At 58.4% G+C, this 13,906-nt stretch overlaps 1 protein-coding gene across 2 annotated transcripts in view; it reads right to left on the reverse strand.

The window, feature by feature from the left end:
* TDRD9 (tudor domain containing 9) overlaps window positions 1-13,906 on the reverse strand; it is a 59,212-nt gene that overhangs the window by 3,336 nt on the left and 41,970 nt on the right. For both annotated transcript variants that reach the window (XM_004584514.2, XM_058655512.1), the window contains 10 exons: window positions 13,197-13,370; window positions 11,714-11,825; window positions 10,983-11,195; window positions 10,688-10,777; window positions 9,679-9,939; window positions 8,124-8,279; window positions 6,688-6,758; window positions 5,661-5,770; window positions 5,138-5,234; window positions 818-956 (listed from right to left, as the gene is read on the reverse strand). In XM_004584514.2, coding sequence (XP_004584571.2) covers window positions 818-956; window positions 5,138-5,234; window positions 5,661-5,770; window positions 6,688-6,758; window positions 8,124-8,279; window positions 9,679-9,939; window positions 10,688-10,777; window positions 10,983-11,195; window positions 11,714-11,825; window positions 13,197-13,370 — 1,423 coding nt within the window. The remainder of the gene's footprint in view (window positions 1-817; window positions 957-5,137; window positions 5,235-5,660; window positions 5,771-6,687; window positions 6,759-8,123; window positions 8,280-9,678; window positions 9,940-10,687; window positions 10,778-10,982; window positions 11,196-11,713; window positions 11,826-13,196; window positions 13,371-13,906) is intronic.

Genomic DNA, 13,906 nt, shown 5'->3' on the forward strand with positions numbered 1-13,906 from the left:
ACCTCCTGTGCCCAGCCCCCAGCCCCACACCTCTGTCTCCTGTACCCAGCCCCCAGCCCCACACCTCCACCTCCTGTGCCCAGCCCCCAGCCCCACACCTCTGCCTCCTGTGCCCAGCCCCCAGCCCCACACCTCTGTCTCCTGTACCCAGCCCCCAGCTCCACACCTCCACCTCCTGTGCCCAGCCCCCAGCCCCACACCTCTGCCTCCTGTGCCCAGCCCCCAGCCCCACACCTCTGTCTCCTGTACCCAGCCCCCAGCCCCACACCTCCACCTCCTGTGCCCAGCCCCCAGCCCCACACCTCTGCCTCCTGTGCCCAGCCCCACATCCCTGACATCCCTCTGTGCCCAACCCAGCCCTCCCCTGGAGCTTCCTGAAGCTCCTGCTGGTTCTGATGGGGTACCCGCACCCCCTTAGCAGGCCTGAGCTTGAGTGTGGCTCTGCTCCTGACTTCAGCTTCTGTTGTGTTGCGCCCCGAGAGGTAACAGGTAACAATTCCCAAGTGTTTGCGGCTCTGCACCAGGTGGGAGACCTGTGTTTGGGGCAGGGACAGGACTCTGCTTCCTGCTCCCCACAGACCTGACTGGCATGAGGCTCAGACACCACTTCCTGCTCACCCCCAGGCCCCATGGCCCGGCACCTGCTTCCACTGCCAGTAGACACGACACCACAGTGTCACCCAACCCCCAGCGCGCACGCACATACACAGCTTAGGTCTCCAAGACAAGAGGGGAAGGGACAGGGCACCGAGGAGAGTGGTGCCAGGCACTGGCACGCATGCCATCTTCTCCTGTCTGCCACACTGTACGCGCACACCTCCATGATGTCCTCCACTTCGATGCGTACGTCAAACGCCAGCTCCAGGTCGTGCTCCGGCAGCACAGCGGTTCCTGTGCCCGCGTTCCAGCCCAGGCCACAGAGGACTCCGGTGTAGCGCTTCCCAGCCCGGTCCACCCTGCAGAGAACGGGGCAGAGCAAGGGCAGTCATTCCACGGCTGATCCTACATCACAGGACTGACCAACAAAATCACCCCAAGTTCTACATTTGCTGGTTTTTACCCAGAAGACATACAGGACAAGCGGCTACTAGTCCACAAGACATGTCCACAGCCGACAGCCCTACTAGCTGTTGCCGAGCAGATGTGTTAACAGAAACACACGGCACTCTCTCACCCGGGCATTCTTTCTGTTTCTGCCCCGGCAATGCCTGCAGAGGAGGGCTCGCCCAGCAAGCCTGGCCCTCACCTGCCTACCCAACGCGAGCACATCTCCCGTAGCGTGTTTCCACCAGTCAGTGCTCCAGGGGGGCTCTGGCCCCAGCTGCCTGTCACCCTGAGGAAACAGCGCTCACCTGTGCTGAGGGCCCTTCGCGGGCTCCACCAGGACTCCCGTCTCTGCCCTGCACTACTCCACCTGGGGAACAGAGCTGCCTGCAGCCTCTCCCCAGCCCCTCCCACCCACTTCTCCCTCTCCAGGCCCCCGACCTTGTGCAGAGCCACTGCTGACCACACCCACCCAGTCCAGGCTCCTCCCGCCGCCCTGGGAGTTTGCTTTTTCCACCTTTAGACAGAAGCTACAACCGTTAGGACACTTAATGCCCTGACTCATCCGGTCGCGCTGTTGACGCTGAGTGGTGCAGACAGCAGGTACAGCTTCGTCTGCAGGCCTGAACCCCCAAGAGCATGCTCTCTGCCCTGTCTACCGAGGCGGAGGCTCGGCTCCCCTCAGCAGGAGGTCCTGTGAGTCACGAACCTCCTAGGAAACCAACACGGGTGACATAATGAGGGCAAGGTGACCCGAGCCAGTGGTCCCCGAGTGATGACAGCATTTCGGCAAGGTAAGCCTGAATGGGCCACCACGTCAGCTGCCCTGCGGGCATGGGACCAGACGCGCCTCAAGGAGCCCTAAGCATCTCTACGAGCTGAGCAACAGCAGGTGCACATTGCAAACAGGCTTCACTCCCCACAGCACATGCTCAGCAACAGAGGAGGAGGACAGGGGGACACCATCCCATTCCCCACCTGATGCTCCAAATCTTCAGGGCCACTCCCCAGTCTACGGTGCCCCGCCCCAGGGACAGTCGCTCAGAGCTGCTGGTTGCTGGTCTTTCCAAATGTACTTGACTTTTGCTTAATAACTACGTCCTACTTGACTGGAACTATCTGAATTCTCCTATCACTGGCTCAAGAGCTGAGATGCCATTTTTCTCTTGCCAGAACTCTACCAGCAGATTCTGGTTCCCACAGCACTTGGTCATCACCACGACCTCCCAGGTCTGCACCGCCAGGAAGCTGGAGTTGCAACCAGAGGTCAGGAGCCGCAGGTGCCAAACCCTGTCCTTCCAACACATCTACAGCTAGAAGCATGAGTCCTGTCAGAGGCGCAGAAGCGGCTCCACAAATATCTAGGGCTGCTGCAGACAGAGGGAACAGGTGTCCAGGGCAGCTGCTGCAGACAGAGGGAACAGGTGTCCAGGGCAGCTGCTGCAGACAGAGGGAACAGGTGTCCAGGGCAGCTGCTGCAGGACATCCAGCAGCACCCAAGGAGGACAGGCCAGCGTTCCTCGGGGAAGCACCAGGCCGCATATTTCCCCGCTGTGCTCTCCACAGCATGAGTCCGAGACGTTGTGGAATCCCACTGTGCCTGCTCCGAGCACTGTGCAGCCATGAGGCGAGGCCTGGGTAAGGCCCTGCACACAGTACATACGCCATGTCTTTCGCAGGCCTGGGAGAGCAAAGCAACCCTCTCCACACAGCTTCAGAGGCCAGACCACACCAGGCCAGCTTCTGCCAAGCCAGCCTCTGCGGGCCTTGACACGCAGCCCCCACATGCTCACCAGCTCCCACTCCCAATTCTTACAGGGCGTCCTGGCATTTTTCTCAAACTCCCTGAGGCCTTTCAACACTGCAGGAGCGAATCAGGACTGCCTTCCAACCGAGGGTGGGGATGAGCCCACCACGTGCAGCCCTACGTGAGGCAAGACTGGGGGCAGGTGTTGTGGGGCAGTGAGCAAAGCTGCCCTGTGGTGCTGGCATCCCCCGTGGGGGCCCGCTTAGGCTGCTTCACCTCAGAGCCAGCTCCTTGCTGACATGCTGGGAAGCACTGAGGGAGGGCACTCTCGTAGGGAGAAGCAGAGGAAGCTCCCATGTCCTGGCTTCAGGCCGGCCAGGGCTGTCACGGCCTTTGAGGAATGAGTCGCCAGGCAGAAGGGTGGGGGGGTCTCTCTCCCAGCTCATCTCTTTAGCCCTGCCTTTCAAATAAAATAAGTACTTAAAACAAAACAAATTACCTATTTAAAAACAACAACAAAAAGACTTTTTAGCTGTTCCCTGTGCCGGGCTGTCACATGCAGTGAGCAGCAGTGGCTCGGCAGACACCTGGAGGAGGACCCCACTCCTGGGGTCTGGTGAAGAGACCCTTCTCACAGAACACGTGAGGCCACAGCCTGCACCGCGCCCAGCCAGCCCTGACAGAGCCCACAGGGAGCCCTCGTGGGGGTGAGTGGAGGTCCAACACGCACCCCTCCCAGCCTCGGGGGGGCTGCCCCCACCCCCTTCTCTGGGGGTCACCTCTTCCCAGCCACAGCCTGGGAGCATGCACCCTTCCCATTAAGCTTTGGACAGCTTTCCCAGCCACCAGTGCTGGCTGCTCTGGAAGGGCACCTGCTGGAAGTCTCCCCAGGCCAGGCTCTACCTGTCCTGACACTTAGCGCTGTCTCCCCGAGCTTTTCGACAGGCCCTTGGGGCCCTCAGTCCCTGCTGGAAGGGTCTCCCTCGGACCCCGAGACCTGCAGCCACCCTGGACAGAGCAGACAGCTGCCCTAGCTGTGCAGGGAACACGTGGGATGGGCGGCGGCGGGCTGCAGGGAGGAGTGTGGGTACAGGGCCAGGCCAACACTGGGCCAGGAAGGTGGCCAGGGCCTTGACTTACAACCCTGGACCTTCCTAGTGAGGGGTGCCCCTGACTCCTTTCCCTTCTGAGCTGAATCAAAAAGGTGATGGTGTTAACTGACCACCTCCCTTCCCCTGCAACCGGACACAGCTCAGGTCAGGAGGCCTGGAGGGGTCACTCAGCCTGCAGGTGGCCATCAGCTGTGACAGGTCAGTGACAGGGTGGGGGAGGAAGGACCCCATGCAGGTGATATGTGGGAAACCACAAATGGCAGAAATAATCATGTGTGCTTGCAACTGACCCCCAGAGGAAAGCAGCGGGGATGGCTCTTCCCCTGCACTCGGGTCGCGGTCATGGCCGGCCCCTCCTCCTGTCTGGTGGCCTTCGGTCTTTGTGCACTGGCGTCTACCTGCTACTGGCTCCCACGAGTTCATTTCAACCCAGTGCACAGAAAGCAGTGGCTCTGCACCCACGGTCCTCTCCTGCTCAGTTTTCTCCTGGTTTGAGAATTTCCACTGGCACTTGGGAGGGTCAAAATAACACCGTGCTCTTCAAATCCTCAAAAAGCTTATATGGAAGAGAAACCCGGAACAGGGAGCCCCTGCCCCGCCCCAGGAACCCGGAACAGGGAGCCCCTGCCCCTCACAGCCCTGCCGTTATGGGAACTGGAGAGGGACCTGGCAGATGGGAAATGTCTCTCTGCCTTCTAAATAAAAATGAAAATTACTCCACAAGAACACAGGTACCTTCCTACTTGGCACCCCTCTACTCCACGTGCGGGTCTAGCCCCACCTCGCCGCTGGACTACTGGCACCTAGACCCAGCCTGGGCTCCGCCCCCCACCCCCGCTGCGGCTCTAAGCTCGCAGCATCCAAATGCAACCATGCATCATACACACGGCCCCCTCGCGGGGTCCTCCCAAGAGCTCTTCTCACACAACCTCACAGTTCTCTTCACCGCTGGAGCTACGGCTGGGCCTCTGTCCTGCACTCAGGGCGACCATGGAGACCCACCTGCAGCCTACAGCAGGACAGCCACGTCACACCTCCTGTGAGCTGGGCTCAGCCCCACGCTCAGCACATGTACCTCGCCTGTAGCTCAGACGGCTCCATGACAGTCCTTGATAAGCCCTCAGAGCGTCCTCCTGAATTCGTCCATGTATGCCCCACAGGGATGACAAAGGCCTCACCGTGCCCAGCACAGGGAGACAGCTGTTGCTGGGCGCCCGGCCAGGCCCAGCCGTACCTGAGCTCCATGAGCGGCGTGAAGAGCATGCTGAGGATGGCAGGGAGGCCGGGGATCGGTGGCATGAGCGAGGTCTCCCTCAGCAGCATGGTGGACCCTGCCAAGGCACAGAGGATGCTCAGTGCGCCCGAAGCACCCCTCCACAGACCCCCCTCGGCCTCAGGGTCTGCCCCAGAGCCTGCCCCCATGGCCCAGGAAGCTCACACACATAGCCAGTCTAGGGACGCCCCTGTTGGGCCACTCCTCTGTCTCTCCGACAGGCTATCAGGGCCCAGAGCTTGGACTTCTCCTCCAGAGCCAGTCACAGCGGAACGAGCAGAGGACAGAGCACTCAGTGCCCACACTCTCATAAAACAGAGGGACAACGTCCCACTTCTTAAACTGGCTCAGGCAGTGCTCTCGGAAGCCAGTCTAAAAACAAAGCAGGAGAGCCCACACTTGTCTGCCAGGAACAGGGCAGCTGTTCCAGAACCGAAGTCAAGGATGAGCGAATGGCAAGAGGTGGACCAAACCCTGCGGGTACCAGTGGAGTTGACGGACAGCGACGCTGCAATGAGCATCCTCTGCTGGGGGTCGGCCGGCGCGTCACTGATGACGACAGAGTTGATGCTCTCCTTCTCGATCCAGACGCACCTGAGGCACACAGGGGCACGTGGGGCGAGCTCTGGCCAGGAGGTCAGGGCGCCCAACCTGCCACTGATCAGGGTGAGGAGGGCTGAGGTATGGAGGAAGGCCCCCAAGCGAGATTTGCCACACCGTGAGGATGTCCCAACATCCACCTCCGACTCTCCCACTCCCTGCACCCAACAAGGGGTCCTGCTGTGGTCCACCCAGCACCTGTCCATACCTGCTTCAAAGGCCAGCCCAGCACAGCCGTTTGGGCAGACCCAGTACCCACAGCTGTGTGAACTCGCAGGCAGTCCCTGCAAGGCCCTGCCTGGGAACCAGTCTTTCTAGCAGGTTTCCAGAAGGTACTGCAGGGCCCACGGCCCACCCCACTGAGCATCTTCCGACTCCACACTGAGGACTCCCCAGATATTTGAGGGTGAAGGCTCCAACCCGGCTTGCAGCAGGAGCCCCAAGTCGGCCTCACTCTTCATACTCAGTGCTCTAGTCCCTCCCCGTGACATGACCCACCCAGCTTTCCCCAGGAACCCCCCAGACACCCCACCTTGGCCGGCTCCCAAGGTCTTTAGGTCTCAGCTTTCTCTGGAGGATTTCCCACACCTCTTGGTATGGCCAGAGGCCCCAGTGCTTCCCTGAGGTCCTGGGTCCCCACAGAGAGCAGGCATGCTAGCCAGAACTGCCAGCTGCCCTCTGGACCCCAATTCTAGACAAGGTGATGACAGTGTCCTGAACCCAGCTGCCGCCCCGAGCCACTCCCAGCGTGCTCAATGACAACAGCCACCACAGCGAGTCAGCGAGACACTCGGCTCTGCCACTGAGACCAGGGCAGAGGAGGAGCTGGCCTGGCAGGCACTGGGGCAGCCTGCCGCTCAGGGTGGCCCCTGGGAGGCGCAGACGGAACCCCGCAGCAGAGTTCACCCTACCTGAACTTGGATATCCTCGTCAAGCTGTGGCACTTGAGCTCGTAGGGGTTGAAGGGCCCGTGGAGCACTGCCTGCACACAGCACACGGCGCACGCATCAGCAACCGCAAGGCGGGCTGCTGCTGACCCAAGGGCAGCCTCTGCTTTTCATCACAAAATCCTCATGATTTACTGAGAAAAGCCTGGATGACGTCTGGGATGCAACTGGTTCCTTCCAATCATTTCCTAGCCATTCCTTAAGTTGTGCATTTAAACAAGCCTCAGAGAACCCGGCACAGTGGCTCCACTGGCTAATCCTTCCAAGTGCAGCCTTGGGGCCCTGCACCCAGCGGGAAACCTGGAGGAAGCTCCTGGCTTTGGATCAGCTCAGCTCTGGCTGTTGTGGCTACTTGAGGAGTGAATCAGAGGATGGAAGATCTTTCTGTCTCCCCTCCTCTCTGTAAATCTTTCTAGAAATTATTCCAATGAAAATAAATCTTGAAAAAAACCAAAAAGCCCTGGCACAGGCAGTTCCGGGGAGTGACAACATCAGCCTCTGCCCGCTCACAGCCCATGTGTCTGTTCGAGGGGACAAGCCTATTCAAGTCCCGGCGGCTCCACTTCCCGCCCAGCTCCCTGCCTGTGGCCTGAGACAGCAGTGGAGGACGGCCCAAGGCCTTGGGACCCCACACCCACGTGGAAGACCCAGAAGAGGCACCTGGCTCCTGATGGGTCAGCTCCAACTACTGTGGCCATTTTGGGGAATAAACTGGTAGATGGATGATCTCTCTGTCTCTCCTTCTCTAACTCTGCCTTTTAAATAAATAAATCCAAAAATAAAAGAAGAGAGAGCACACCCCAGGCCAAAAAAAGGCAACCTGGCAAAGTACTTTAGAAACCATCTTGCTCCTTTAGCTGCAGCAGAGCGGCAGGGCAGGGCAGGGCAGGGTAGGGCAGGGCAGAGCAGGGCGGGGGCAGGGTGGGGCAGGGCAGAGCAGGGCGGGGCAGGGCAGGGCAGGGCAGGGCAGGGCAGAGCAGGGCAGGGGGGCAGGGCGGGGGGGCAGAGCAGGGCAGGGCAGAGCAGGGCAGGGCGGGACAGGCCAGGGCGGGACAGGCCAGGGCGGGGCAGGGGCAGGGCGGGGCAGGGGCAGGGCGGGGCAGGGGCAGGGCGGAGCAGCGCCCCCCCCCCCCCAGGCACCCGGGGCAGCTTCCTGCCCAGACTCCAGCCCCCAAAAGCGCACACCTCACAAGGCGGCAGGGAAAAGCTGGGCCCCCGACACCAATGCACAAGGCCTGACCGAGCTCCTGGTTCCTGGCTCTACCCAGGAGGGACCAGCCTGTGAAGCCTTGTCATAATGCCCAACCACAGCAGGAGCCTTCCTTCATATCCCATCAAACCCGGTTCCAGTGAGGGAAGTACAGCACTGGGCAGCTGCAGTGCCCAGCAGGCCGTGTCACCTTGCAGGTTGGGGTGCCCAGCTTGTGGGAAGAGAAGCTCTCCAGCAGCAGGCGGAGCAGCTGCTTCTCATCCTTCACTGGAGACGGCGGCGACCCATCGTCCAGTCCGGTCTCGGCCGGCTCGGAGAAGAGGGCCTTGAGGGCTTCGTGGCTTTGCTGAATAAACAGAGTCACCTAGTTAGAGCAGGTCTGCGCAGAAGGGTACAAATGTCACCTCACGCAGCCTCCCTGACACCACAGCCCTGACCCGACAACCCCTCGTGGTCTCACTAGTGTCACGGCCCTAACCTCATGTCCCATTATCTCACTTCACGCAGCCTTACCAGCATCACGACCTAACCTGGTCTCTTCTTGTTATCTCAGGCAGCCTCACGATGCTGACCGACGACCCCTCGTGGTGGCCTCACTGGCATCATGACTCTAACCTCATGTCCCATTATGTCACCTCAGGCAGTCTCACCGGTGTCACAGCCCTGACCCAATGTCCCCTCAGGGAGCCTAACCAGTGTCACGACCCTAACCCGACATCTCCTGTCACCTCAAGCAGCCTCACCAGCTTCATGACCCTAACCTGATGTCCTACGATGTCTCATGTCGGCCTCACCAGCATCGCAGCCGAGAAACACAGCAGGACTGATTAGCCCCAGCCACCAGAGCCCAAAGAGAGAGATGTTTAGGAAGACTGTTGCAGACACACAGCTTGTCTCACACCCGCAGTACTTCTCGGCTGCCCTGGGCACTGGGCCCGTCCTAGGCAGGGCACTGGGCCAGCTGCACAGCCAGCATCCGCTGCAGGGCGTCCCATGCCAGCTCCCGGCACCCTGCACCCCCAGAAGCCACCCGGGGATTTCAGAGGGTTCTTCGACAGCAGCTCCCAAAGTGGTCCCTCTGAACCCTTCGGACCCAGACCAATTACGTCACATGGAGCTGCAGAGAACTGGCTGAGAGAAACTGAGATATTTGAAAGAAGTGTTTTATTTACTTCAAGTAGAAAGATCTTGGAACCCATTTTTAAAGTCCACAATACAGAACATTTTCGAATCTAATATAAGAAGGCTGCTGGTGAGGCTCAGAGCGCTCTAGACGCCGCCAGCAGCTGCACTGCACAGCTGCAAGGGGAGAACCCGCCTCCCTCCCTCACTCACACTCCTCCTCACGCTCACACACTGCTTAGTCACACTCACACTCCCTCATGTACATACACGCATGCCTGCACACTCCCTCCTCACACTCAGGCATACACTAATGTTCACAAATGTACATTACACACTCACGCTTGCACTTACACTCCCCTCACACACTCGTGTTTGCACACTCCCCTTGCACACACACACTCCCGTCACACTTACACACACCCCTCACACACGCTCGTGCATACTCCCCCACAGAAAGCTCACACTCCCCCTCACACATTCACACACCCATGCATATTCCCCACACTTACACACTCCCCCTCACACATCCTCCACCTCACATATTCTGTGTCACGCACACACTCACGCTTACACATGTGCGTTCTTCCCCCTCACACTTCAACAAGGACGGGAGCACTCACCCTGGACTCGTAGGGCTCCTCTGTGAGCTCGGCGTAGCCCTCTCGGATGAGGACGTCCCTGATGCTGACCAGGTCCCGGGCGCCCGAGGAGCGGTACCCGTCCACGTGCAGGGCGCCGTGCACCACGGAGAAGACCTTCACAAGCAGCGCGCAGCCGCTCACGAGGGCGGCGAACCGCCGGCTGGCCCCGCCGCTCCAGTGCTCCCCACACACCAGAGACTTGGCCGATGGTCGCATTTTGCAAATTTTAAATTCCAGAGCCTACAGCAAAGCAAAGCGGGGACCGTTTCCTCAGCAAGTGGGCCACTGACCCCCCATACCACTGGGAAATAACGTGCCTGTGGGCCCCCATCAGGCTCAACAACTTTCTAGGTCAAGAAACTCGACTTTGCTTCTCTTTTTTTCTTTCTTTTTCTGTTACTTGAAAGGCTGAAGCGGAGCTGTGGTATAGCGGATAGGGTCACTGCTGCGACACTGGCTGGCACACTCTAAGTGCCAGTCTGAGTCCGGCTGCTGCCTTTCGCACCCAGCTTCCAGGTGGCACATCAAGGCAAGCACACCTTGAGAGACTGGGACGGTGCCAGGCTCCCGGCTTTGGCCCAAGCGCAGCCACTGGGACATGTGAGGTCGGGACCCACCGCCTCCACGCCAAAGCACAGCCCCGCCTGCTTCCTGAAAGCAGTGCAGGACAACCGGAAGACCGCTTCCCTGTTGGTGTGAACACGACTCCGGCCCACCCACATTCCATCTGACTTCAACAGAACCAACAACCTTAGAATTTGTTTGAGAAAATATCACTAAAGTGAAACACCATTGTTGGCTAGGCTGGAACCTCTCCATGTATTTTAACTTGCTCCAAAACCAACACTGGCTGGAGCGCCCAGGGCAGACTCTTCTGAAACAAGAGAACCCATACATGGCATGTGTGGGCCCATGGCCCTCAGCGGTGTACTGCAGCGGGGAGACCCCACCCTCGCCGGCGGTCACCACCCACTGCTCTCTCGCTTACCTGAAACGGGAGTTGAAGCAGCTGAGAGGGCATGTCCATGAGAAGATGGAGGGCCACCTGAGACCTGTTGCCATAGTCTACGAAGAACACCTAGCAGACACAGATGGTGGAGGTCACAGGGGCACAGGGCACAGGGCCTGGTGCAGTGGCAATGCAGCAAACACACAGCTCCCAGCACCCTGAGCACAAACCCAAACCATGGGGGACACAGCTCCAGGCATCCTAAGTTGATTACTGAGATTTCAACTACATCTATGTCATTTTCCTTGGAGTGATTTACTACAGAAAAATATACCTCGGCAGAATTTCCAGAAACATAAAGGATTTGGGCTCGGAAGTAGCTTTCTTTATCAAGATCCGCAAAAGGTGCCAGACAGACCAAGTCTGGGTGCGGGTGAGCAGGCAAGGGTGCCAGCTGCAGCCGGTTTATCTCAGCACTCAGCTTCTTCAGGACCTCCATGCTCTTCTCATCAATCCTGTAGCCCCAGAAGTGACCCACCTCAACCACCTGCAGGAGAAAGCAGCAGGGATGACGCCTCAAGGGTGACCATGGAGGGGTGCCCGACACTGCCCTGGGCGATGACCTTTCTGAAGGCACCAGCATTGGCCCTAGACGAAAAGTACGATGGTCCGCACTGGCCCGGGACCCAGGTCTCCGCAGCAGCTCCTCGGTGTGGGAGAGCTGCACACAAGTGTTCTTGAACTTCCCTTTTATAGACATAACCATCAGCCCCAAGCAGCAACAGGATAAGGCCAGCGCTGTGGACACCACGTGAGTTCACGCACACACACCAACACTGCCCCTGCCTCATCAGACTAGACTGGCATTGGACAGGAGTCAGGCTCTTCACAATCACCTTGGACTTGAAGGGGCTATTTCTTCATTTCTCCGTGTTAGCCACTGTACCCTACCCAGGACAGTAAGCCAGGCCCATGGCCCTGTGCCAGGCTCCTGAGGCACACGGCCTAGGAGTGTGTGGACGCAGTCACGGAAAGCACTGCCAGGGGAAGAGCAGACCAGCTCACCTCTGTAACGTCGACTCTGAGAAGGAGGTCAGTAGCTGCCCAGGACCTGTCCACCGTGGCAAAGGACACTTGAACTGGGTCTACTGTCTGCTTCTGGAAGTCCACATTCACCCTGTTTCAGTTTTTAAAAAGACAATAAAAAGTGTTACAAAGAAAAACCAGAGTTACAAGTGTGCCATTACCATTCTAGCCAGCCTATGCTGCCGCAATTTAAAAGGACGTCAGGAATGATCCAAGCTTGAGATGCCATGCGTGACTTCACCCCAAACAGCAAGTTCCTGGTGATGGATGGCCTGCTCTCCAAGGTGCATGACAAAGCCAAAACTGTTGGGAGTCACTTGAGATATACAGTCCACGGAGACCACACACGCCCGAGGTGTAGGTCTACGGAGACAAGACCACATAGTCCCCTGAGTTACACATCTAAGGAGACTACCTGTGGGACCCACAAACATTTCCTAACCTGTGACTCCAGGAGTGGCTTTACTTTTAGACTCAGTGAGAATCAGGCCGAGTGAGATGGTCCAGTGGCTGAAATGCTCACACTGCACGAACATGGCACCAGTTCATGTCCTGCTGCGCTGCTCCCTGTCCAGCTCCTGCCTGTGCAACCCCTTTTCCTGCTCCCCATTCTTCAACCTCAGTTTAGCTAGCTCATCCCATGAAATCTAAAAAAAACAAAAAAAACCTATGAGCATCCACATCTGGGACCAGCATTGTGGCACAGAGCAGGTGAAGCCACCATCTGCATCAGTCACATCCCACACAGGCACCAGCTGCAGGCCCAGCTGCTCCACTTCCAATCCCTCTCCTGGCTCATGTGCCCGGGAGGGCAGTAGCAGATGGCCCGAGCTCTCAAGCCCTCACCCACAGGGGAGACCTGGAACGGTTCCTCACTGATTTCCAAAATCTCCGGGCACTGCAATTTCATGGTGGGCAAACTGGTAAATGGAAGATGGCTCTCTCTCATCCTCCTGCTGTAACACTGCCTTTCAAGTGCATAAATCCATCTTTTACAAAAGTATCAACATTCTGCTCACCAGGCCCTGAACACAAACAGGAGCTGCTCCCACAGTCAAGGGCACACACCCCAGCTGGGGGGCACAAACACACACGCGCGTTGTAGACACAGGACTTTGCTTTTCTCACATTCTCACTCTTAGCTGCGAGGAGTTCTCAGCAGCGGCTGAGCAGCCAGGCAGCCCAGACGCCCGGACTCCCGTGATCACATGATCACGGTGTGCTCAGTGCTCCGTTCACCCTCCACCACAACACTACAACATCACAACACCACATCCTCAATGAGACTGGGTGAAGCAAGCGCCCTCTCCACTGAGCCCTGTGACACCCAAGTACCAAGGAAAGCAACTTGAACTTCAGCCCCTAGGCTCGCAGGCCCAGGGGCAGTGTGACCCCATCTTCTCGGCAGCCTGGTGCAGCAAGCCCGCGATGCCCGTAGCGTCAGGCCAGCCCACGCGCACACCTGGTGTTCCGGAGCCTGGACACGGCCCCGCCTTGCACCTTCCCCTCAATCTCCTCGGCTGAATGGACGCTGAGCTCCAGGGGCACTTTGAGCTGGGACATCTTCATCGCCATGTACACTGCAGGAAGGGTCGTAAACCTCTCTGTTGGATTCCGTGAGAACTCCACAAAGGCTCTGCTCCACAAATACAAAGTTTAAAAGTGTCAGGCATCTGGTCAAATTCTCCTCATCAAAATGGGAGATGGCCCAAGGTTTGGGGCCACTGTACCCACACGGGAGACCTGGAAAACTCTCCCGGTCCCGGCCCCAGCCAGCCAAGCCCCTGCACTGGAACCATCCCGCATGAGCCAGTGGGCGTTAGAGCTCCTCTCTGTAGCTCTGCTTCTCAAACAAATCAACGAATGATGGTTCAAAGGATAAATCCTCACCTCACATTCATGGGATCCCACACGGGCACCGGTTCTAATCCCAGTGGCCCCCACTTCCCATCCAGCTCCCTGCTTGTGGCCTGGGAAAGCAGTCGAGAATGGCCCCAAATCACGGGACCCTGCACTGACATGGGAGACCTAGAAGAGGCTCCTGGTTTGGGATCGGCTCAGCTCCAGATACTGTGGCCATTTGGGAAGTGAACCAATGGATGGAAGATCTTTCTCCATAAATGTGATCTGTCTTTCCATTTCAAAAAGGAAACCTTCACTGCTAATTCACGA

This window comes from Ochotona princeps, chromosome 26 (assembly GCF_030435755.1).
Source record: "Ochotona princeps isolate mOchPri1 chromosome 26, mOchPri1.hap1, whole genome shotgun sequence".
Classification (NCBI taxonomy): Eukaryota; Metazoa; Chordata; class Mammalia; order Lagomorpha; family Ochotonidae; genus Ochotona; species Ochotona princeps.